Source organism: Thunnus albacares, chromosome 5, assembly GCF_914725855.1.
Source record: "Thunnus albacares chromosome 5, fThuAlb1.1, whole genome shotgun sequence".
NCBI classification, from domain to species: domain Eukaryota; kingdom Metazoa; phylum Chordata; class Actinopteri; order Scombriformes; family Scombridae; genus Thunnus; species Thunnus albacares.
Window position 1 is genome coordinate 34,071,176 of NC_058110.1, and position 23,049 is coordinate 34,094,224.

The 23,049-nt window shown below is 38.5% G+C and overlaps 1 protein-coding gene across 3 annotated transcripts in view; it reads left to right on the plus strand.

Annotated features, from left to right (window-relative positions):
* The window catches only part of gripap1 (GRIP1 associated protein 1), a 57,762-nt gene that overhangs the window by 11,521 nt on the left and 23,192 nt on the right, over positions 1–23,049 (plus strand). Inside the window, exons 9-21 of one of the 3 annotated variants that reach the window (XM_044350446.1) lie at positions 3,743–3,909; positions 7,423–7,470; positions 7,656–7,687; positions 9,502–9,549; positions 9,656–9,755; positions 11,251–11,328; positions 11,788–11,880; positions 14,634–14,768; positions 15,648–15,743; positions 15,843–15,953; positions 16,587–16,688; positions 16,847–16,960; positions 20,803–20,880. In XM_044350446.1, coding sequence (XP_044206381.1) covers positions 3,743–3,909; positions 7,423–7,470; positions 7,656–7,687; positions 9,502–9,549; positions 9,656–9,755; positions 11,251–11,328; positions 11,788–11,880; positions 14,634–14,768; positions 15,648–15,743; positions 15,843–15,953; positions 16,587–16,688; positions 16,847–16,960; positions 20,803–20,880 — 1,202 coding nt within the window. The remainder of the gene's footprint in view (positions 1–3,742; positions 3,910–7,422; positions 7,471–7,655; positions 7,688–9,501; positions 9,550–9,655; positions 9,756–11,250; positions 11,329–11,787; positions 11,881–14,633; positions 14,769–15,647; positions 15,744–15,842; positions 15,954–16,586; positions 16,689–16,846; positions 16,961–20,802; positions 20,881–23,049) is intronic. The other 2 variants (XM_044350448.1, XM_044350447.1) reach the window with 2 other exon arrangements.

Consider the following 23,049-nt stretch of genomic DNA (forward strand, 5'->3'; position numbering starts at 1 on the left):
TGTGAACCCACCAGTGTGATCTGAGACGCTGCTTGTAAATTCTCAAAAAAAGCCTTTATTGACCTTCACTGCAGAAAGACTTTTAATATGAAACAGTTCCAGCTTTATTTCTAATTTCTCTGCTTCCTGATCTGCTCCTGGTTTAATTTTCTGCTGATACAAACTCAACTCTTCCTCCATGTCGACCTGTTTGTCTGGATAAATTCAGTATAACGTCCATTTCCACAGTATAATTATTAAGTTGATTAAACTCGGAATAAAACTGCTTCTGTAGCTAAAAGCGGCTGCAGAGTCTCAGACAGACGAGACAAAAGTGTCAGGATGGTGGATCTGAACTGGCAGTACAAGGTTTCTTCTAACCGTAATTCCACCAGGAGTGTCTGCGTTGCGTCTGCGATGCGTCTGCGATGCGTCTGCGATGCGTCTGCTATGCGACTGTGAGTGCTTGTCCGTGCTTGTGATCCCACCAGAGACACGGCAGCGTGTCTCTGCTCTGCTAAACATGGACACCGTGTCTGTTTTTGACTGAAGCAGCATCGAGCTGCGCAGGAAGTCAAGACACAGGAACAGCATAGAGCATCCTGTCAATTTTCAAAATAAAATAGCCTGTGCAGACTCCCGATCGTCCATCACATCACTGCATCAACATGACGTTATAACCGGTGGCACCAGGCCGGAAGTAAACCAGTCAGAGGGTGTTTGTCACCATGGACGATGAGAGCTTCAGTCACAGATTTATGACACCGCTGCCGCCACGACGGCCCGGTCGCTGGCTTCCTGACGCCATGTGGAGGACAGAATAAAACTGTTGCAGCTGTAACGCGACACAGCCGTGTCCCGTAGAATCAAGGTGTCTAAGTTAGTCTAGTTTATAAACCCTCCAATCACTGATAGACTTTAATTTGAAACATCTGCAGGAAATGTTGAGTTTCGTTGACTCACAGTGATCGAAAAAACTGCAAAGTAGAATCCAGTGGAAGTAAATACTGAAAGAACATATTGTTATTAATCTAGTGTTTTCAGTATCATGTGAATCTGGAAATGGACTTTATACTGAAGACTTTATATCCGTCTTTGTTCCTTCATGTTGGCTTCATTGAGAATTTACAGTCAACCCGCAGCTTGGCTTTATTGAAGCGTAGAGCAGCTAGCTGGCTCAGGATAGACACACACTACAAGCGGATAAACTGTCAACATCAGCAAACTGATGATTAATTAATCTGCAGAGAAATATGACGACTCTTTTCAACCCGATAGAGAGACGCAGGTTTCTTATTGATTTTCTGGCAAGGCTGCAAAACCAAACCTTTCTTTAGACCTGATTATACAAACTTTACTTCCTGATAGAACCGCAGACGTTCCAGCTGCTCTCATTCAGCGGCACCAGTTCAGGTCATTATGGGGTGAAAGGAGCGATGGGATTGGTTCCCGTGGTTACGACTCTACACCATGTAGTGATCGCCAGCGTTACTGCAAATCGTTAATAAAATTGTTATAGTGACTTCTAAATGATGCGGATCCGTCCTGAGAGCCAAAGCAGGCGACAGTAAAGGAGCAAGATGTAGAAGACAAGTGAGAAATGAATTCTGGGTAATATTAGTGGGTCATGTGTAATGATTTGAACATGGAGGATGTTAGTGGAGCTTTACACCTACTGACCAAACTAATGTTAGCTCGCTAATATACAACCTGCTCTGGTTGGTCAGTAGAATAGTATTATGGGATGTAGTCGACACATTAAACCAGACTCACGACACGATATACCTTTAAATTACAGGAAGTGATTCCAGTAAAGTCAGACTCACTCAGGCTGCAACTAACTATTATTTTCATCATTAATTAATCTGCAGATTATTTTCTTGATTCATTGTTTTGTCTATAAAATGTCAGAAAGTTTTAACTTTTAACTTTGATGGATGACAAAGAAAACCTTTAAATAATCACAATTGAGAAGCTGAAACCAGCGAATTTTTGGCATTTTTGCTTAAAAAAAGACAATTATTCTATAATAAAATAATAAACAATATAATAATTGTCGACTCACTTTCAGTCGACTAATCAGTGAATCAGCTGGTTGTTGCAGCTCAGTCTAAACTTTATGACACTAATAATTGTGAAACACATTTCTACATGTGTGCAGATATAAATAAAACAAAGTGAAACGTATATTTATGAAGGATTGTCAGATATGTTTGAATATATCTGTTGGTACCTAAAACTGCCGATGATATTATTATTATTATTATTATTATTATTATTATTTCCTGTTTATATAGTTTGTGCTGCAACGATTAGTCGATTAATAAATCATCAGCCAGCAACAATTTTAATAATCGAATCAACATTTAAGCTGTGCCACTAGTTCCAGCTTCCCAAATGTGAATATTTTCTGTTTTTCATTCTCTTCTACTGATTATTTCGGGTTTAGTTCTGTTGTTCAGACAGAACACGAAGCTGTGAAAAGTCACCAGGAGGTCTGAGAACTTAAGAACCTACAAATGATTGATTGATCCAGTAAATCATCTGGAGATCAATCAATCATGAAAGTAATCGTTAGTTGAAGATGTTTCTCTAGAAACACATTTACACTGAAGTCTTTACCAGCTGAGACATCGATGAAGTTTTAATGAGTTGCTAGTTTGAAACAAGCTAACAGTGACATCACACGCTAACGTAGTGATGCGTTGAACCTGTTGCCTGGAGCTCAAACCAACATGTGAAGGTTGTTTGTTGACACGCTGGCAGGAACTTTCCCACACAGACTGAAGATGTTTGTTTCAGGCTTTAAGCAGAGAAACAGCTTCTGTGTAGCGAAAGTTCAGATACGTTGAACTTTGACCTTCGTGTCCACAATCAGTCACTGTTGACAACGTCTGAAGATGAATGAAAGATTAATTACTGGTGTTTCTGAATCTCCAGAATTGTACAAATAACAAAGTGACGTCGTATCGAGACCAGACAACAATGATATTAGCTTGTTAGCTTATTAGCAGATACAAAAACACAGTTTGAGTCTCTGAAATGTAGCGAACTGCTAACAGCATTAGCATTTCAGGTTTTTACAAAAGTCCATAGAGCTGCAACGATCAGCTGATTAATCGATTGGCAACTATTTGATAATCTATTAAACATTCACAGGTTCCAGCTCCTCAGATATGAAGATTTTCTGCTTTTCTCTGTTTTCTGTGATTGTAAATTGAATGTTTGGGTTTTAAAATGTTGATCTGACAAAACAAGACAATTGAAGATAATTGTCAGATTAATTGAAAATGATCATAATTGATTGTTGCAGCCTCAGTCCACCAGGTAATAAGAAGATATTAATCATTATGAATGATGAATATGTCTGGTTGCAATAGTTAAAGCATCAGTTATGAGTAATAATTAAAGTGCATCCAGAGAAGTAAATCCTGCGTCGACCAACATGGAAGCAAAACTTATTTTCCCGCTTTAATGTTAAAACTTCTAAAGACGTCTTGTTGCCCTCAAGTTTAGATGATCACATCTCAGATAAATAAACAAACTGACCTGAAGGAGGAAAGTTTGTTTAGAAACAAGCTGCTTCCCCCCAAAAACCAGGAAATCCTGAAGTTGGACCGCCGTGTTTGACTTTGCAGCTCAGCCAGAGAAACGTCAGGTTCAGATCCGCTCAAAGCTTTCAGACGTCATGTAGCATGCGGAGCTCCTGTAGTGTGTGTCTGGCCTAACAGACTGCCCCTGCTGTGTGCGGCGCCCCCTTTAGGCCTGTCAGAGAAGAGCGTAGAGAAGATTGTAGCTAAGCAGGCAGCGCTAGGCTGGTCGGCTGCTCTCTGTCCAATAACTCACTGCTTTGGACCAGAGCTGGAGATGGCACTGAACACCGAGCAGGAGGAGAAGAGGCTGCTGAAGGAGCAGATCCACAACCTGGAGGTACACACGCACACACCTGAGACACACACACACACACACACACACACCTGAGACACACACACACACACACACACGCACACCTGAGACACACACACACACACACACACGCACACCTGAGACACACACACACACACATACACACACCTGAGACACACACACACACACATACACCTGAGACACACACACACACACATACACCTGAGACACACACACACACACACACACACACACCTGAGACACACACACACACACACACACACACACCTGAGACACACACACACACACACACACGCACACCTGAGACACACACACACACACACACACGCACACCTGAGACACACACACACACACATACACACACCTGAGACACACACACACACACATACACCTGAGACACACACACACACACATACACCTGAGACACACACACACACACACACACACACACCTGAGACACACACACACACACATACACCTGAGACACACACACACACACACACACACACACCTGAGACACACACACACACACACACACACACACACACACACACACACACCTGAGACACACACACACACACACACACACACACACACACACACACACCTGAGACACACACACACACACACACACACCTGAGACACACACACGCACACCTGAGAGACACACACACACACACACACACACACACACACACCTGAGACACACACACGCACACCTGAGACACACACACACACACACACACACACACACACACACACACACACACACACACGCACACCTGAGACACACACACACACACACACATCACTCATGTTTCCATCCAGCATTAATCTGTGTATTATAATATCTGAGTGGAAAAACCAGAACCTTAAAATAAAAATGCCTGAATATTGAAAAAATTACGGATGTATGATATTGGATTTTTTGCAGATATCTGATATGTTGATATTTCCAACTCACTGTGGCCGATGCAGATATATGCACATATTTTTCTCCAGCTGGCCAAGGAGACGCGTATAAGCATAGATTATACTAAGTATGATCACACTTATATAAATATATGAAGGAAGAACTGAGGAAGACTGAAGTTCAGGAGCTCAACATTAAAACTTTAATGAACCTGCCAAGTGGGAGCAGCAGTAGAGTTTACATTGAGTTTATTAGACAGACAGGATTAATGTGAAGGATTTAATCTCTGGTCCACACTCCGGAGCAGAAGGTGGCGGTAATGCACCTAATACGCTGGTTGACAACCGCTGTTATAAACCAAAAAGTTTTTTCCCCCAGAGTGGTACATCCTGTCAGCCGAGGTGTTTCCTATCTGTGCAGCTGAATTTAGCAGCTCCTCCTCGGACTGTTTCACTCTGACGGTCCCGGTGTTTCCTCTGCAGGCTGCACTTCACTCAGCTGCCCGTCAGACCCGCTGCTTCTTCCCACTTTAACCTGAATAACAAACCGGGACTCGGTGCTCCGGTTGGATCCACATGGAGAGCCGAGGCTAACGTTAGCTGAGAGGCTAACGGAGCGTTAGCCGCAGCATGGCCGGAGGGAAGCACAGCCAGCTAGCCTCCCAGCTAGAAGAAGCAGCAGGTCTGACGGGCGGCTGAGTGAAGTGCAGCCTGCAGAGGAAACACCGGGACCGTCAGAGTGAAACAGTCCGTGGAGGGAAACACAGTCAGGCGGCGGAGGAGAAGGCGACAAATCAGCCTCTGCAGAATTTGCCGATGCCGATATTTCATTTCAGAGCTTTTATGGGCCGATACTGATGATGTGCCGATAATATCGTGCATCCCTAGAAAAAATAAATAAATGTGAGGTAAACGTTCAGCCTGTTGACAGACTTCAGGATCTCCAGATAGAATCCAGATATCTTAATGTGTTTTAAACCTTATTTCATTGATATTAGAGTTTCCAACTATCTGTTTATTAAGAGTCTTAATTACATTTAACTTTTCCTGCTTTTTGAGAACATTGTATAAATTGTTCATATGATTCACTTTTCTAGTTCTTGAGCCTCATTTTCAAACTTATTTGAATGTCAGACGTTGTTGTTTTTGTCTCTGACCTGATCAAATGCTTCTGATCAATATAGTGATTCTGATTTCTGCATAGTTTTACACAGATATGTTTCTATCAAACATAGTGACAAATTTATCTTGTTTCTACATAAATCAGATAAAATAATGCAGCTGTTTGGAGAAAAGTCAACTTTTAAGTGAACTTGACCAATTCAGCAACATTTATGAGATATTTGATTGATGATGTGTTTAACTTTACTCAGTGATACTCAAATACAATCAAAACATTCAAAAGTCATGTGATATTGAGTGATAACAGCTATATGATCGGCCGTTTATGGTCATAATCATCAACTGCTGGTTATGTGTTTATTGTTTTATGATAAAATAAAAACTAAATGACGTCACGTCTGACTCACGACTGCTGATAAAACACAACAAACTGACTCAAAACAAAAAAAAATCAAAAGGTTTGACAGAGTGATGCGTCGTCATCAGACTCAGCTGACTTCATGTTTATTTACTGACTCACAGCTGTGAAATAAATCAAGTCTCTTACATCTTGTTAAAACACTTCATTATACAAGATTTGAACATTTTACTCTTTCAAATCATGAAAAACAATCATTCAGCCCTGCGTAACGTTCCAGTATAACCAGTTACACCAGCACATATGTGTGTATGAATGTTCAGCTGTCCACATACTTTTGGCCATTTAGTGTTTCAAATAGTCACTGAGGAGCTGCGTCTGTTTTACTGTCTGAACCAGACACAAGATAAATATGATGGTTTCATATTAGTGTATGTCAGCATGTAACCAGAATAACATTTAGATTCACTCAGTGTTTATTTAGTGTTTTAGAAAATGTTTGATTGTAAATATGATGAGTAGTTATTGTTGTTTCTTGGTCATGTGACACACTGTGAATGTTTAATATGCAGCATCAGATAAACAAACAAATAAATGATTCATAATAATGAAAATAAGGATAAAAATCATTAAACGAACAACACAAAACAATAAAATTAACAAAACACACAAAACATCATAATAATATTGTTGTTAATTACATAAATAGAAAGAAATAGAGATAAAAAAGAACAAAATTAGTAACAAAAGATGAATATAAATACAGCAAAAACAACATCACATGAAAAGAAGCAACAGATCTGAAATGCAAATTTAAATTTAAAATATAATCTCTTAATGTCTTTTATAAATGATAGTCATGAGTGTCAGAGTGAGTGTGATAGTTAACATAAATAAACCAGTGAAAATGTCTGCTGGGAATGAAACAGTGACCAGTTTAGTGTCTCATACATGAAACAGTTGTGAGTATAAATCATACAGATGTTACTGTCTAAACTTTTAAAGGATGCAGATGTGTCTCTCAGCTGTTAAATGAGATCAGCATCGTTAATAATCAGTCTTCAGACTGTTGGTTAATCATGACGCAGCTGAATGTTCGCTGAGTGTTTCCTGTCTGCCTGCAGGCGTCCAAACAGGCTGAAATCACCAAACTGCAGGAAGAAATAACAAAGGTAAATATTATCAATCGAGCAGCCCGACATCAGTTATTGATTGATTGATTGATTGATTGATTGATTGATTAATTGATTGAACCACCAGAATAGTTTTATCTGAATAAACCTGTATAGATTGAAACGATGGCAGCACAGTTTAAAGTCTTATAGATGTTTAAATAGATGTTTGTTTTGTCTTGCAGCTGTCTGACAAGTTAAAGAAGAAGCAGGAGAGGTGAGACGCATCATCATCATCATCATCATCATCATCGTCATCTTCACCCTCAAGTCAAACACAACTGTGGCTTTGTTTTCTCATCATCACACTGAAAATTTAAATTGTACTCCGATAGTGTCACAAAAGGTTGAAATCACAGGTGAATATTCTGACTGATTATATCAGGATCATCCTCATAAAGGATCCTGTTACCACCTCAAGTCCTCAAAGCTTACTGAGGATCTCCTGGGAGGCCGTTTAACCTGTTGCTATGGATGACATCATGTGACATCACCATGTCCACAGTGATTGGTTGAAAGTGACCTTTCTGTGTCAGTAAACATGAGATAAAATATTAATATTTATATACAGGAGTGCATGAACAAAGTAAATTAATTACATTCAAATTGAAAATTATGTCAAATTAAATGAGAATTCGTACAGTCCGGGTCAAAAGTTTTTCTTTATTTTTACTAGTTTCTACATTAAAGAACAATACTGAAGACATCAGAGCTGTAAAATAACCATAAACTGTATAAAAATATGGACGTAGTTACCGTGACGTCGCCATCTTGACAGTGCGTGACTCTGCCTAACTCCCAGCCAATCAAAAATGGTCAAAGAGGTGAAACAAGCCACCTAGCGGCTGGTGGACCTGTCACTCAAAGCAGCCATGTCCTTCATTATGCAGAACTTTACGGCTTAATAAAATTTAAACGGGTGAGTTATAAACCCCCCCCCCCCCCCCCCCCCCCCCCCCGTACAGTTGTCATGAAAGAGGAAATTAGCTACAGAGACCAAAACCGTTGTTTGTACCAGGCTGTAAACATGTTTATTTCTGCTGTAAAGTTGGACATTTTAACATGGGGGTCTATGGGGATTGACTCGCTTTTGAAGCCTCAAGTGGTCGTTCAAGGAACTGCAGTTTTTGGCTTTATTTTACAGCCCTGGAGGTTGCTGCTTGAAAATAACACATATTGAATCATGTAGTAAACAAAAAAGTGTTAAACAAACCAAAATATGTTTTAGATTCTTTCTGTTGGATTTCTCTCAACCAGCATCCACACTATCAAATAAAAAAACTTATCACATTACAAATTTGATTATACATATAATGTTAAATTTAATTAATTTACTAGTTAGATCTCATTAATTTTTATATGTTTTATGCTGCATCACAGATTTCAAATATGACTCAAAGTGTCCAGTAGATCACATCAAAAACCATCTGCATGTTATTAACAACTCTTCATCGTTTGATGAGGTCATTCATCTTCTGTATGGAATAATCCAGCAGCGACGTCCATGAAATCAGTTTTATTGATGTATTTATTATGGTTGGTGATTATTTCATCAGTCAAACTGCAGTGTGTACGTTATCTCTGTTGTTATTGGGTTGTTTTGATTCGTTGTTGAGCTGATTGGATCTTTATTAACTCGACCTCCATCTAAATATGCATTTAGAAGTTTGTTATAGTTGTGTTGGTCCAAACCTCTGACTTCCTGTCGCTTCTCTCAGACTGAGGAGCTGCTTTCTGCTTTTGTGAATGATTCCTAAAGTTAGGACGAACATTATTTATTTAAGCTGCTCTTAACTCCAGCAGTTAGGAGACAGTTTTAGCCTGAGGATGAACACGACCTCTGATGGTTCGTCTGCCAGCTGAACTTCACTCCGTCTACTCCAGAGGACGAACCAGTTAGAGGGATACTGAGAAGAGCTGGTGTCAGTCCGACTGGATGTTTATGTTCGATCAGCTGAGTTTAAGACAGAACAGACAAGAATGTTTATAAAAACACAGACTGATGAAGTTTATGTTTGTGTGATTTTGTAGTTTTCAGCGTCTGCAGGGAGAAAAGGAGGCTCTGTACAACGACAGCAGGTCAGAACCATAATATATCACTATTATTATCACCTCTACACTGACACGCTGTGATTATACAGCAGATGATGACACGTTATGTGTTTTTCTTTGTTTTTCTCTGCAGGACGAAGATCGATGAGATCAACCAGAGGAAGGAAGAGGAGCTGAAGGCCATGAACATCCGCATCCAGAAGCTGCAGTCAGACGTGATGGCAGCCAATCAGGTCAGACCTCAGTGACACACAGCCTGTCAGTTTACACCACATACTCACAGTAACACATCAGTATCTGCAGATTATAAACGTCTTAACAAGCACTGAGTTCAGTTCCCTCAAAAAAGACATTAGAAGGTATTAAAAAGTCTTAAGTTTCCCGTTCAGAGATGTTGAATCAGTTTTTTTGCATTAACCCTTTCATGCATGAGTCATGATAACATCAGTCAGAGTTTTTATTTCTCTTTAGACATGAAAATATTTGAACTTCATTTTTTTTAAACAAGCATTTTTCAAGGAGTTTGTCCAACTTAGTGGACAGATGATTAATTGTCATTTTCTCCCAACATAAAATCAATACTTGGAAATTTTAACGACTGTATTACTCCTTAGTTGTTACTTGATGTTACAACATTTTATTTACCTGCAAGGGTCTTTTACTGTAGAAGGATCGGCAAGATGTTCCTGAGCTGATGAACATTTCTGGCCAGCAGACGGCCATCTTGGTTTTGGGAAATTTGTGTTGCACTTACAAAGGCTGGCCAATGGATGGCAGCGTATGGGACGACACACTAGAGTCCACTGTGTTGGCTGATGTGCAACTATACCATTAAAACCCATTAAACCCCATGCATATATACTGTCCACTGTAGTGACCACTATGCATGAAAGGGTTCAATTATATTTTTACTCTACAACAGTCCGATGTGTCAGTGTGTAATGTGTTGGTTGTGGCTCGTAGTGATGAACCTACAGAGAATTATCAGAGACTCTGCAGCTTCATAGTGAGTTTCAGCTCGTTGTTTATCTGTCCGGCTGCAACTTTACTGTTCTGGTTCACTCTCAGCGTCTCATAGTGTCTACAGTCAGCTGTAGACTAGCTGGTGAACATAGTGGAGCGTTTAGCAGCTAAAGAGCCAGATATTTCCCTCAGGAGTTGGTAGAGAACAAAAACAGAAGCTAAAAGAGAGTGAATATTGGACTTAAATTCACCAGGTGGACAGAAACACGACTCCACATGAATGATAATGTTGCTCCGTAACTGTTTGCTAACAAGTTCAACATATCAACTTAAAAGCTGATGATGAGTCAGTGTTATTGTGTCAGTTGTGTCTGATGAAAACTAGTGGACAAAACATCAGTTAATGCAGGTTTAAATGAACCTATTGTCATATAAATAATAAATATGTCCCGACTGGTTTTCCGTCATTCTGTTTGACCTTAAAAAAATCTTTAATTTGATGAGCACTACAGAAACTATTCTGTCATATTTATACTATTAAACCTTTGCATGTTCAGGCTGAAAAGGCCACTTTTGATTTAAGTAACAACAACATGTTTCCTCCTGTGCCTCCATCAGAAGTGGTAACGCTTTCTCTCCATCTTTCTCTTCTTGTTTTGTTTTTCTCTCAGTGATGAACGTCAGTCTCTGGCAGCTTCCACTGCAGCTGAAGGCTTTAAGTTAATTAAATTCCACACTGACTAACCTTTTGTGTTTTTTATTTAGATGACAGCAGAGCAGAGAGAGCAACTGCAGAGCAAAGAGAAAGAACATGAACTGGCTCTGAACACTCTGAAAGCCCAGGTAACACACACACACACACACACACACACACAGAGTGATGTGAACTGCTGCTTTGTTGTGTCGTTACTGGACGTTTGTTTCTTCCCTGTCAAAGTGAAATATTAATTAATCTTCATCAAGAGCAGATAGATTTTTCTTACTCGAGCATTTCGTAGGATTGAAAAGATACAAATATGTTTTCCGTGATGACGTTGGTGTTGGTGTAGCCTGGTGTTTCTCTGCCTGCTGCTCTGTGTGTGTTTCTGACCTGAATCCTTCTCTGTTCTTTATCTCTCTCTTGTCTTTTTTTTACCTTTTCTGTTCGCGTTCCTTTGCCTCTGTTTGTTTCTGTCCTTTTTGCTGTTTTGGTTTTCTTTCTTCTCTTTCTCGGTTGGTTTCTTTGCATCTTTCTGTTCTTTTCGTTTCTGTCCGTCTCCCGTCTCTCCGCTGCCTCCTACCTGTGGTGCGCCGGTACTGCAGGTAGCCAGTCAGAGCGCAGTCAGTCAGGAGCAGGTGGACAACATCCTGCAGGAGAACGATGCTCTGAGGACTAACCTAGCTGCTCTAGAACAGGTAACGCACCTGGAGAACGTTACCTAGGAGCCCATCTTCAACACAGCGTCCTATAGATTAACCTGAGTACCGTAATACTGGTTATATGACTCTACAACCCTGACACTACCTCATCAAAAACACTCAACAACCATGTTCTGAGAAATGAACTGCTGCAGAGCAGGTATAATACATCACATGTATAAAATGCTATTTATTCATTGAACATGTGGGCACAAAGATGAGACATAATAATGCATATAAAATAACAATACATAGCATATAACTAAAATTAAATAACAAAATAACAGAACACACATCTTCACAAAAAAACAACAAAAAACACTAAAAAACAAATACTGCTAGCTACATACATAAGAAAACAAACAAAAAACAGACTCCATTTACTATTTGAAACCTCAGTCAGCAGCTTAAAAACTTAATTCTCAAAAAGAAGAAAAACAAATAGCTTCCAGTTTAAGAGTCGTAGCACACTTGTCAGCCGTGCCACAACAAGAAGACATGAGAATAATAAGTACGGAGAATAACAACAGTTGCACTTTATTAGTTTTATTATAAACAGAGATTTTCTTAATCTTGGTTCAAAATATGGCCACTTCTTTACATTACCAAAAGAAATATAAAATGCTGTTTAGAACCCTGGACCTAAAACGGCGCTCTGAGCATTAAACTAGCTGCTCCTGAATATGTAATACACCTGGAGAACGTTATCTAGAAGGTTAACCCAGAAATAGCGTTCTGTGGATTCATTTAGCTACAGTAAAAGAGGAAGTGCACCTGCAGAGAGCCCTAAAATTACATAATCATTAAGCTGTTGTAGAACTTGAAACACTTGGAGAACATTATCAAGAAGACTAACTGCAAAACAATGTTCTGTGGACTCTCCTGACTGCTATAAATGAGGTCATATATCTGGAGAACATTCCTTAGAGAACCTTAACACTATGTCATTTGGACCTCCAACACTAAAAAGATATTCTGAGAAATAAACTAGTATATAAATACAGTACGATGTTACGTTGGATCATGACCCTAGAACAAGTGTTCTGAGTGCTAAGATAGCTGCTCTAGAACAGGTAATAAACCTGCAGAACATTATCTAGGAAGTTAAATTCAATTCTGTCATGACCCCAGCTGTCAGATATCAGCCTGGAGAACATTACATAGAACCCTAATACTGGGTTATTAATAACCCCAACACTGTAGTGATATTTGGAGAAATAAACAAGTTCTTACAGAAAGTATAATGTGCTAGAACCCTAACCTTCGAGCTGTTGTTAGGTTAATCTAGCTCTAATAATTTCTTCATCCAGAAAAAGTATCTAGAACCCCTTGTGCATCTGCTGTAACTGGAACACTCTGGTTCTAAATGGGAATATATAGAACTATAAATCATCTCCTTTCTCAGTGTGGAACTTTAACCCATTTTACAGGAGAACACTGCTCTGAGGACTAATCTGTGTGCTCTTGAACAGGTAATTGTATCTCAGTCTTAGAATGTAGAACCCCTTTCTAGACCCTTAACTATGTATGAATACCCTGAAACTAATTTAGGCCCCCAGACCCTTGTCTAGAACCCTTGTCTAGAATACTGTTCTGGATTAATGCAAAGCTAAGCACTCTAAAAAATAACAAGCACATAGAACTGATCAAGAACCATAATCTACATTTCCAGTCATTATTCATAACTGAGTAATCTGTATTAATCTGTAGAATAATTAATAATTTACTGAGAGAACCCTGCATCAGAACCCTGAAGAACCCACACAGTGACCAGTTCATTAGCAATTAGCAAACCTGAGATCTGACAAATTCTGTAGACCTGTCCTAACTAGAGCAGGTCATACATGAAAAGAATAATTTATAGAACCTTCAACCTAGAACAATGTTCTGAGGACAACATTTTGCAAAACTTTAGAACTTTGCTCTGTGGACCGGACGCCGGCTCTAGAACCTATAAACCTAGTTAGAAAAGGTGAATTTCCTAATATTCTATCCATAACCTAAACAACAGAAACCAATATAGGTCCCTAGAACCTTGCCTAGAACCTTTAATACTGCTCTTAATTATTACAAAGCAAGGCACCTTTAAAATGACATGAGAACTCACCTAGAACCCTAACTTAGGCAGCTGCTTTGAGTACTAGAGGAAGAGCATTGATAATGTCTGAAATGTTTCCAGAACCCAAATCACTGTGTTGTTTGAACTTATAAATGAGTAGTGATAAATTCACTGAGAGAACCCTGCATCAGAACCCTGTAGAACCCAACACAGTGACCAGTTCATTAACAGCAAACCTCACATATAAAGAACTCATGGAGAACCTGAACTAGAACCTTCTGTATGTTCTCTCTATGCTCTAATAGATACAGAACTCTACTGTCATCTACTGTCCAGTAGAAATATTAGAGGACAACAGAAATAGATTATCAGATTATATTAAATGAAGTCGTCATTTGTCATCTGTTGTCAGTCTAGCATCATGTTCTGTGGTCATCTACTGCCCTCTGCATCCTCTACTGTATTCTACTGTGTCCTGCTGCTGTTGATTGTTGCCTTGTGTCATTTTACTGGTGTTTACTCATCTGTTCTGTAGTTTTCTGGTGTCTGATGTCTTCCACTGGTGTTTACTGTCTGCATCTTCATCTTTAATCATCTCCTTCCTGCTGACCCGTAGATCCGTAGTATCTTGTTTTGGTTTGGTCTTAAAGACGTGACAGAGTACTCAGGTGTATTAAAAACGTGTGTGCAGATTCAGACGGTGAAGACGCAGGAGATGAATCTGTTGCGTGAGCAGCAGGAGGCGCTGACGATGGAGCTCCAGCAGAGACGAACCGAACAGGAGAGTCTGCTGGCCCAGAGAGACGACCTGGACTCCCAGCTGCAGGTTTGTTCTGTCCGTTCATCAATGTTTTATCTTCGGTTTGATTGTAACAGAGTAAAGAGAAAACTAAGATTCATCAAACACAACACTGTCAGGATTATTCTTAAATTCAATGACAATCAGCTGTTAGCATAAAGAAATGCCTAAATTATTCTACATAAAGGCAGTAATCCTTGATGCCACGTGTAAACAGTTCATATTCAGTAAATATCAGAATTAATGGGAAATAAACCAGAAACAGAGTCATGAAATATTAAAACACTGGAGGTACTACTAGCTAAGATGGAAAGATATCTCGCTAACAGCCCCTCACTGTGGCTTAGGTTTCTTTTTGTTTGTTGAAATCAAGTCACTACTGATAGAAAATAAAATTACAACCATAAAAATACCAGAATTTGACTGAGAAACAGCAGCAATGTGAAGCATTAAAAACCTCCTTCAAAGCACCTTGACACTGGCAGATAGATGAGTTCGTGCAGCAGAGCTTTAAATCTGAAACGTGTGTGTGTGTGTGTGTGTGTTTATTAGAAAATGTTTTTCTTAAGCCGTGTTCAGATCAGCTTTAGCTCTCTGTGAAAAAACGCAGCTCTCTTATTGATTTGAATGAGAATCGTCCAGAAAAAAAAACACGCAGGAGAAAAAGTTTAAACTGCTCAACTTTTACTGCAACACAATATGTTTACACACAAGCAACACTACTTACTGTAATACTTTGTGCAATGACATTAAAGTTCAGTCTGATCTGATCTAACAGATAAATGTTTGGAACATTTGTTTGTAGATAGAAGTCGATGATCAGATCTGTGTGTGTGTGTGTGAATGTTTCATGAGTCTCTTTTTTTTAATATCCTGCTTCCTTCTTCTTCTTCTTCTCTTCTTCAGGAGTCCAGTTTTGCGAACAGGAAGTTGTTGGAGCAGTTAACAGAAGAAGGACAAGAGAAGGAGAAACTGCTGAGAGAGCTGGATGAGGCCAAGAAGGTACAAACACACAAATAATCAATAAAACATATTAAACTCACACTAATGATGCATACAGACATAACAGGTGTGTGTGCGTGCGTGTGTGTGCGTGTGCAGACAGCGGAGAAGAGGAAGGCCATGTTGGATGATATGGCCATCCAGCTGAACCAGGAGAAATCTGACCACAAGGAGGCGCTGTCAGACCTGAAACTGCAGCACGAGAAGGAGGTGAAACACAAACAAACCCGACATCATGTTTGTTTTCTTCTCTCATCGTTTCATTTTCTTTACCTCTTTCTCTCTTTTTGACTATTTTATTTTGTTTTGAATTTATGTTTTGTTATTTTGATTCTGTTCTTCATTAATTATCACTGAACTGTTTCTCTTCCTGTTTTTATTTATTTCATTTTTTCTTTTTTCTGGTTTTTAATTGTGTAAAAAAAAAAAACAAAAGTCCTAAAATTTTCGTGAGTGAAGCCTGAACGATTTAACTAGTTTGTTTTCCTCTTCTCTCCTCCTCTTCCTCTCCTCCTCTCCTCTTCCCCTCCTCCTCTCCTCTTCCTCTCCTCCTCTTCCTCTCCTCCTCTTCCTCTCCTCCTCTCCTCTCCTCTTCCCCTCCTCCTCTCCTCTTCCTCTCTTCCTCTCCTCCTCTCCTCCTCTCCTCTCTTCCTCTTCTCTCCTCCTCTCCTCCTCCTCTCCTCTCCTCCTCTCCTCTCTTCCTCCTCTCTCCTCCTCTCCTCTTCCTCTCCTCCTCTCCTCTTCCTCTTCTCTCCTCCTCTCCTCTTCCTCTCCTCCTCTCCTCTCCTTTTCCTCTCCTCCTCTCCTCTCTTCTCCTCCTCTCCACTCTTCTCCTCCTCTCAGGTTCTGGGAGTCAGGGCTCGTTATGAGAAGGAGTTGAGAGGACTCCATGAAGACAAGAATCGTTCTGAGGAGGAGATCCGACAGCAGCTTAGAGATGAAAAGGTAAAGAGGAGGAGAACGATTAGTGAGGAGAGGAGGAGGTGACAGCTTCAGTAGCGAGGAAGAGAGAGATTATAGATATTATGATATGAAATACTCCATCTGAGTGTGTGTGTGTGTGTGTGTGTGTGTGTGTGTGTGTGTGTGTGTGTGTGTTTCAGGCTCGTACCAAAGAGCTGGAGGGGCTGCAGCAGCGGGTGGAGGAGCTGCAGGCTCAGGTTCAGTCCATGGAGGGAACCAAAGGATGGTTTGAGAGACGACTGAAGGAGGCAGAGGTCAGTCTGCGGTTTAGTCCGACAGTTAACTTATTAATCTGACAGTTAATTTATTAATCTGACAGTTAATTTATTAATCTGACAGTTAATTTATTAATCTGACAGTTAATTGAACACATCTTGTTATCTTTGACCTCCAGCTGGTTCAGCTGCAGTGATGTTGTGTAGTTTAGTGTAGTTTAGTGTAGTTTAGTGTAGTTCATTGTAGTGTAGTTTAGTGTAGTTCCGTGTAGTTTATGGTAGTTTAGTGTAGTTTAGTTTAGTGTAGTTTATTGTAGTTTAGTGTAGTTTAGTTTAGTGTAGTTTAGTGTAGTGTAGTTTAGTGTAGTTTAGTGTAGTGTAGTTTAGTGTAGTTTAGTTTAGTGTAGTTTAGTGTAGTTTATTGTAGTGTAGTTTAGTTTAGTGTAGTTTAGTGTAGTTTAGTGTAGTTTATTGTAGTGTAGTTTAGTTTAGTGTAGTTTAGTTTAGTGTAGTGTAGTTTAGTTTAGTGTAGTTTATTGTAGTGTAGTTTAGTTTAGTGTAGTTTAGTTTAGTGTAGTTTAGTGTAGTTTATTGTAGTGTAGTTTAGTGTAGTTTATTGTAGTTTAGTGTAGTTTATTGTAGTGTAGTTTAGTTTAGTGTAGTGTAGTTTAGTGTAGTGTAGTTTATTGTAGTGTAGTTTAGTGTAGTGTAGTTTAGTGTAGTGTAGTTTATTGTAGTGTAGTTTAGTTTAGTGTAGTGTAGTGTAGTGTAGTTTATTGTAGTGTAGTTTAGTTTAGTGTAGTGTAGTTTATTGTAGTGTAGTTTAGTTTAGTGTAGTTTAGTTTAGTGTAGTGTAGTTTAGTGTAGTTTAGTTTAGTGTAGTTTAGTGTAGTGTAGTTTAGTGTAGTTTAGTTTAGTGTAGTTTAGTGTAGTTTATTGTAGTGTAGTTTAGTTTATTGTAGTGTAGTTTAGTTTAGTGTAGTTTATTGTAGTGTAGTTTAGTTTAGTGTAGTTTAGTTTAGTGTCGTTTAGTGTAGTTTATTGTAGTGTAGTTTAGTGTAGTTTATTGTAGTGTAGTTTAGTTTAGTGTAGTGTAGTGTAGTTTAGTTTAGTGTAGTTTATTGTAGTGTAGTTTAGTTTAGTGTAGTTTAGTTTAGTGTAGTTTAGTGTAGTTTAGTTTAGTGTAGTTTATTGTAGTGTAGTTTAGTTTAGTGTAGTTTAGTGTAGTGTAGTTTAGTTTATTGTAATTTAGTTTAGTGTAGTTTAGTTTAGTGTAGTTTAGTTTAGTGTAGTTTAGTTTATTGTAGTGTAGTTTAGTTTATTGTAGTTTAGTGTAGTGTAGTGTAGTTTGTTGTAGTGTAGTTTAGTTTAGTGTAGTTTATTGTAGTGTGGTTTAGTTTAGTGTAGTTTAGTGTAGTTTAGTTTAGTGTAGTTTAGTGTAGTTTAGTTTAGTGTAGTTTAGTGTAGTTTAGTTTAGTGTAGTGTAGTTTATTGTAGTGTAGTTTAGTTTAGTGTAGTTTAGTGTAGTTTAGTTTAGTGTAGTGTAGTTTATTGTAGTGTAGTTTAGTTTAGTGTAGTTAAGTGTAATTTAGTTTAGTGTAGTTTAGTTTAGTGTAGTTTATTGTAGTGTAGTCATGTTTAGTGTAGTTAAGTGTAGTTTAGTGTAGTTAAGTGTAGTTTATTGTAGTGTGGTTTAGTGTACTTTATTGTAGTGTAGTTTAGTGTAGTGTAGTGTAGTGTAGTGTAGTTTAGTGTAGTGTAGTTTAGTGTAGTTTATTGTAGTAGGGTTTAGTGTAGTTTATTGTAGTGTAGTTTAGTGTAGTTTATTGTAGTGTAGTGTAGTTTAGTTTAGTGTAGTTTAGTTTAGTGTAGTTTAGTGTAGTGTGGTGTAGTGTAGTTTATTGTAGTGTAGTTTAGTTTAGTGTAGTGTAGTTTAGTGTAGTTTAGTGTAGTTTAGTGTAGTGTGGTGTAGTGTAGTTTATTGTAGTGTAGTTTAGTTTAGTGTAGTGTAGTTTAGTGTAGTTTAGTGTAGTTCAGTTTATTGTAGTGTAGTGTAGTTTAGTTTAGTGTAGTTTAGTTTAGTGTAGTTTAGTGTAGTTTAGTGTAGTGTGGTGTAGTGTAGTTTATTGTAGTGTAGTTTAGTTTAGTTTAGTGTAGTTTAGTTTAGTGTAGTTTATTGTAGTGTAGTGTAGTTTAGTTTATTGTAGTGGGGTTTAGTGTAGTTTATTGTAGTGTAGTTTATTGTAGTGTAGTTTATTGTAGTGTAGTTTAGTTTAGTGTAGTTTATTGTAGTGGGGTTTAGTGTAGTTTAGTTTAGTGTAGTTTAGTTTAGTGTAGTTTAGTGTAGTTTAGTTTAGTGTAGTTTAGTGTAGTTTGGTGTAGTGTAGTTTAGTGTAGTTTATTGTAGTGTAGTTTAGTGTAGGTTATTGTAGTGTAGTTTAGTGTAGTTTATTGTAGTGTAGTTTAGTGTAGTTTATTGTAGTTTAGTGTAGTTTAGTTTAGTGTAGTTTATTGTAGTTTAGTTTATTGTAGTTTAGTGTAGTTTATTGTAGTGTAGTTTATTGTAGTTTAGTTTATTGTAGTTTAGTGTAGTGTAGTGTAGTTTAGTGTAGTGTAGTGTAGTTTATTGTAATGTAGTTTAGTGTAGTTTATTGTAGTGTAGTTTATTGTAGTTTAGTTTATTGTAGTTTAGTGTAGTGTAGTGTAGTTTAGTGTAGTGTAGTGTAGTTTATTGTAATGTAGTTTAGTGTAGTTTATTGTAGTGTAGTTTAGTGTAGTTTAGTGTAGTTTATTGTAGTGTAGTTTAGTGTAGTTTAGTGTAGTTTAGTGTAGTTTAGTGTAGTGTAGTTTAGTGTAGTTTAGTTTAGTGTAGTTTAGTGTAGTGTAGTGTAGTGTAGTGTAGTTTAGTGTAGTTTAGTGTAGTGTAGTGTAGTTTAGTGTAGTTTAGTGTAGTTTAATGTAGTTTAGTGTAGTTTAGTGTAGTGTAGTGTAGTTTAGTGTAGTTTAGTGTAGTTTAGTTAAGTGTAGTTTAGTGTAGTTTAGTGTAGTTCAGTGTAGGTCAGTGTAGTTTAGTGTATTATACTCCAGGGTCCATGTGGACACACAACAATAATGTGTGTTGTGTGTCCAGGTGGTGTTGAGGATTCAAATGTTAAAACTACATTTTGACACTTCGCAATTCATCAGATGACTTCAATCTAAAGATCAAACACTGAACCTGGAGCCTCCTGTCTGTTTAGTGTGAAGGCCCAAACGCACTGGGAGGATAACTGACGTGTATCAACTGATGCTCCTACGGTGCGCTGCGAGCGTCAGATTTGAAATTCCGACACCACAGAACCAACACAAATGAGTCATTTTGTCCTCGTATGAACCGCTAGCTGAATGTAATGAATGAATGAAAAGTTCAGGCCTTTAACAGCTCATTTTAACATCAAGATCAGTAAGTTTGACAAAATAATCTTAACTCAAGCTCCACTTACTTGCTTTTTCTGGAGCTTTTGACTGCATTTCATGGTCTTCAGCAATAGATGGAATCCTTCCAGTTGTCATCATGTCATGTATCATGTAATTGATTAGATTTATTGAACAGGACAGTGTGCAGTATGAAGCATAAATGATGCACTGCACTACTACAGCACAACAACAAACAGTACAAAGCAAAAAAAACAAAAACAAAAAAACACACAGAACACAAAATACAAATCTACACACAACAGCATGAGTATATTTATTACTTGTTGGGCTTTAAAGTCACATTTTCTACAGTTTTTGAGTCGATGTGAAGATTGTTGCTTCTAAAATTTATGTTGTGTACATTTTGTCACCAGATTTATTTATTTGTTGTGCGTGTGTGTGTGTGTGTGTGTGTGTGTGAACAGGAGAACATTGAGAAGAATTCTCTGGAACATCAGGAAGCGATGGAGCGACTACAGAAGGAACACACACTTCATCTGGAGGTAAAAACACACAGAACAAGATGTTTCAGCATCTTTGTAAATATAAATATATGTGTAGGTGTTTGTTTATACATACAGTCTGTGTAGGTGTGTGTGTGTGTGTGTGTGTTGAATGAGGTTCAGCTCTAATTGAATGTGTGTTTCTAATTAAAGCGTAGTTGTCTCCATGGTAACACAGATAGGTTAAATCGTGTTAAGAGCAGATCAGAGTGGAGGAGGCTGACAGTCTGTTAGAAAGACTCTCAGCTCTCACAATCTGTCCGCAGGTTGTTGCAGCTCAGATCACTCTGTTTCCATCACTGTGATGTCTCATAGAAAACTCCATATTCATTTTATTCATTTATGATGAAGAAAAACATCAAATTATCATATTAATCTGGTATCACAGTAGTTGTAGATCAATTGTCTGGTGTCGATTAATCGATTAATCATCGCAGCTCTTTTCATTCTTTCCTTGTTGATTCCTGTCTGATCCTCCTGCTTCAACACTGAACTGTAACACAAACAAAACGCTGCAGCTAACGATTATTTACATTATCAATGAATCTGCTGATTATTTTCTCAATTAATCATTTTGTCTATAAAATGTTGTTATAATCTCGTCTTCAGATGTTTTGTTTTGCTCGACCAACAGTTCAGAACTCAAAGATATTCAGCTGAATGATGAAGAAAAGCATCAAATACTCAAATCTGAGAAGCTGAAACCAGCTAATATTTTACATCTTTGCTTAAAAAAAAGACAAAATTATTATTTGATTATTAAAATAGTGTTATTAAGCTGTTGACTTGGTGACTAATCGATTAATCAACTAATCACTGCAGCTGTAAACTGAATACTGGACTTGTAGATGATTAAAGTCATTCCAGTGGAGACGTTTATATCAGAGACAGTAGAGGAGGAAGAGAAGCAACTAAAGTTCACCGCCAGACTCAAACTGGAGACATTTTGGTTCGTCGTCAGCGTCTCTACAGAAGGAAGGAACTTTATTGCCCAAACAGTGGAAGATTGTCTTTAGTTTCACCATGTAGCACCAAAAAACAACACAAAACAGGACACAACGACAACAAACATCATCATTTAAAGTAGTTTTCATGAATCTCAGGGTAGGTTATATATTCAGCATCCTAATTGCATTTGGCCAGAAATACTTGCATCATATTTTGATGACTCTTCGTCGTCTGTAGCAGCTCCTGGAGGGTAAAAACTCACAGTGTGAGTGTGAAGGATCCCTGATGACCTGAGAAACTTTACACCCTGTCAACACAGAGACTGTAGTGTGAGCAGCAACACGTGGCTGAGACTCTTCCTGCACAGACACAGTATTAAACTTCAACTCTGTTTTTACACACATAACTACAGTCAGTGTGTATTTAGACTCTCAATGCTTCCAAAACACAGGTGACCTACGCTCAACGCTGCACCTGAACGCCTCCTGTGTAGAAACACAGACGGAGCGGTCGCTGCTGCTGCTGCTCACGCTGCGCTGTCTGTGTAGACACGATGTTACTCTTCATATTTAGTTCATATTGAGTCCATAAGCAGCACAGATGCACTAACAGTTGTCAGGATGAGAGCTGATGTCTCTGCAGTGAGATGATGACACATTAAAAACAGATTTTCTGGGCTCAGACAAAGTTTTGCAGATATTTAAATAATTACTGTGTGCATAAAGGACACATGAAGTCTTAAAGAAAGGATTGTAAAACACAGTTTGGGTTAATTGTGATCAGAGCGTTGATGTTTTCAGATAAGAGATTCATTTCATCTTATTTTGTGATTTTTTTCCTGAAGCTGACTTCATGGTTCTCTAAAATCCTTCCGGGAGAAACAGTTTCCTCGGAGACGGACAGACTTCACTGATTACTGCGTGTGTGTGTGTGTGTGTGTGTGTGTGTGTGTGTGTGTGTGTGTGTGTGTGTGTGTGTTATCTGCAGGATAACAGTCTGGTACAAAGAGCAGAACAGGGAAACTTAATAGGAAAAGTTAATTAATGATGGAAGAGGTCTAATTAGCGGGCAAGTCGGATGCTGGGCAGGTACGCAGCTTGTCGTGGGTTTGAGTTTCAGTCGTCTCGTGTCGTTTCCCGTCTGAACACGTCGACCGGCGGGTTTTAAATCCAACCTCAAACAGAAAACTGTATTAAAACTCATCAGGAAAACAGAGTTTGT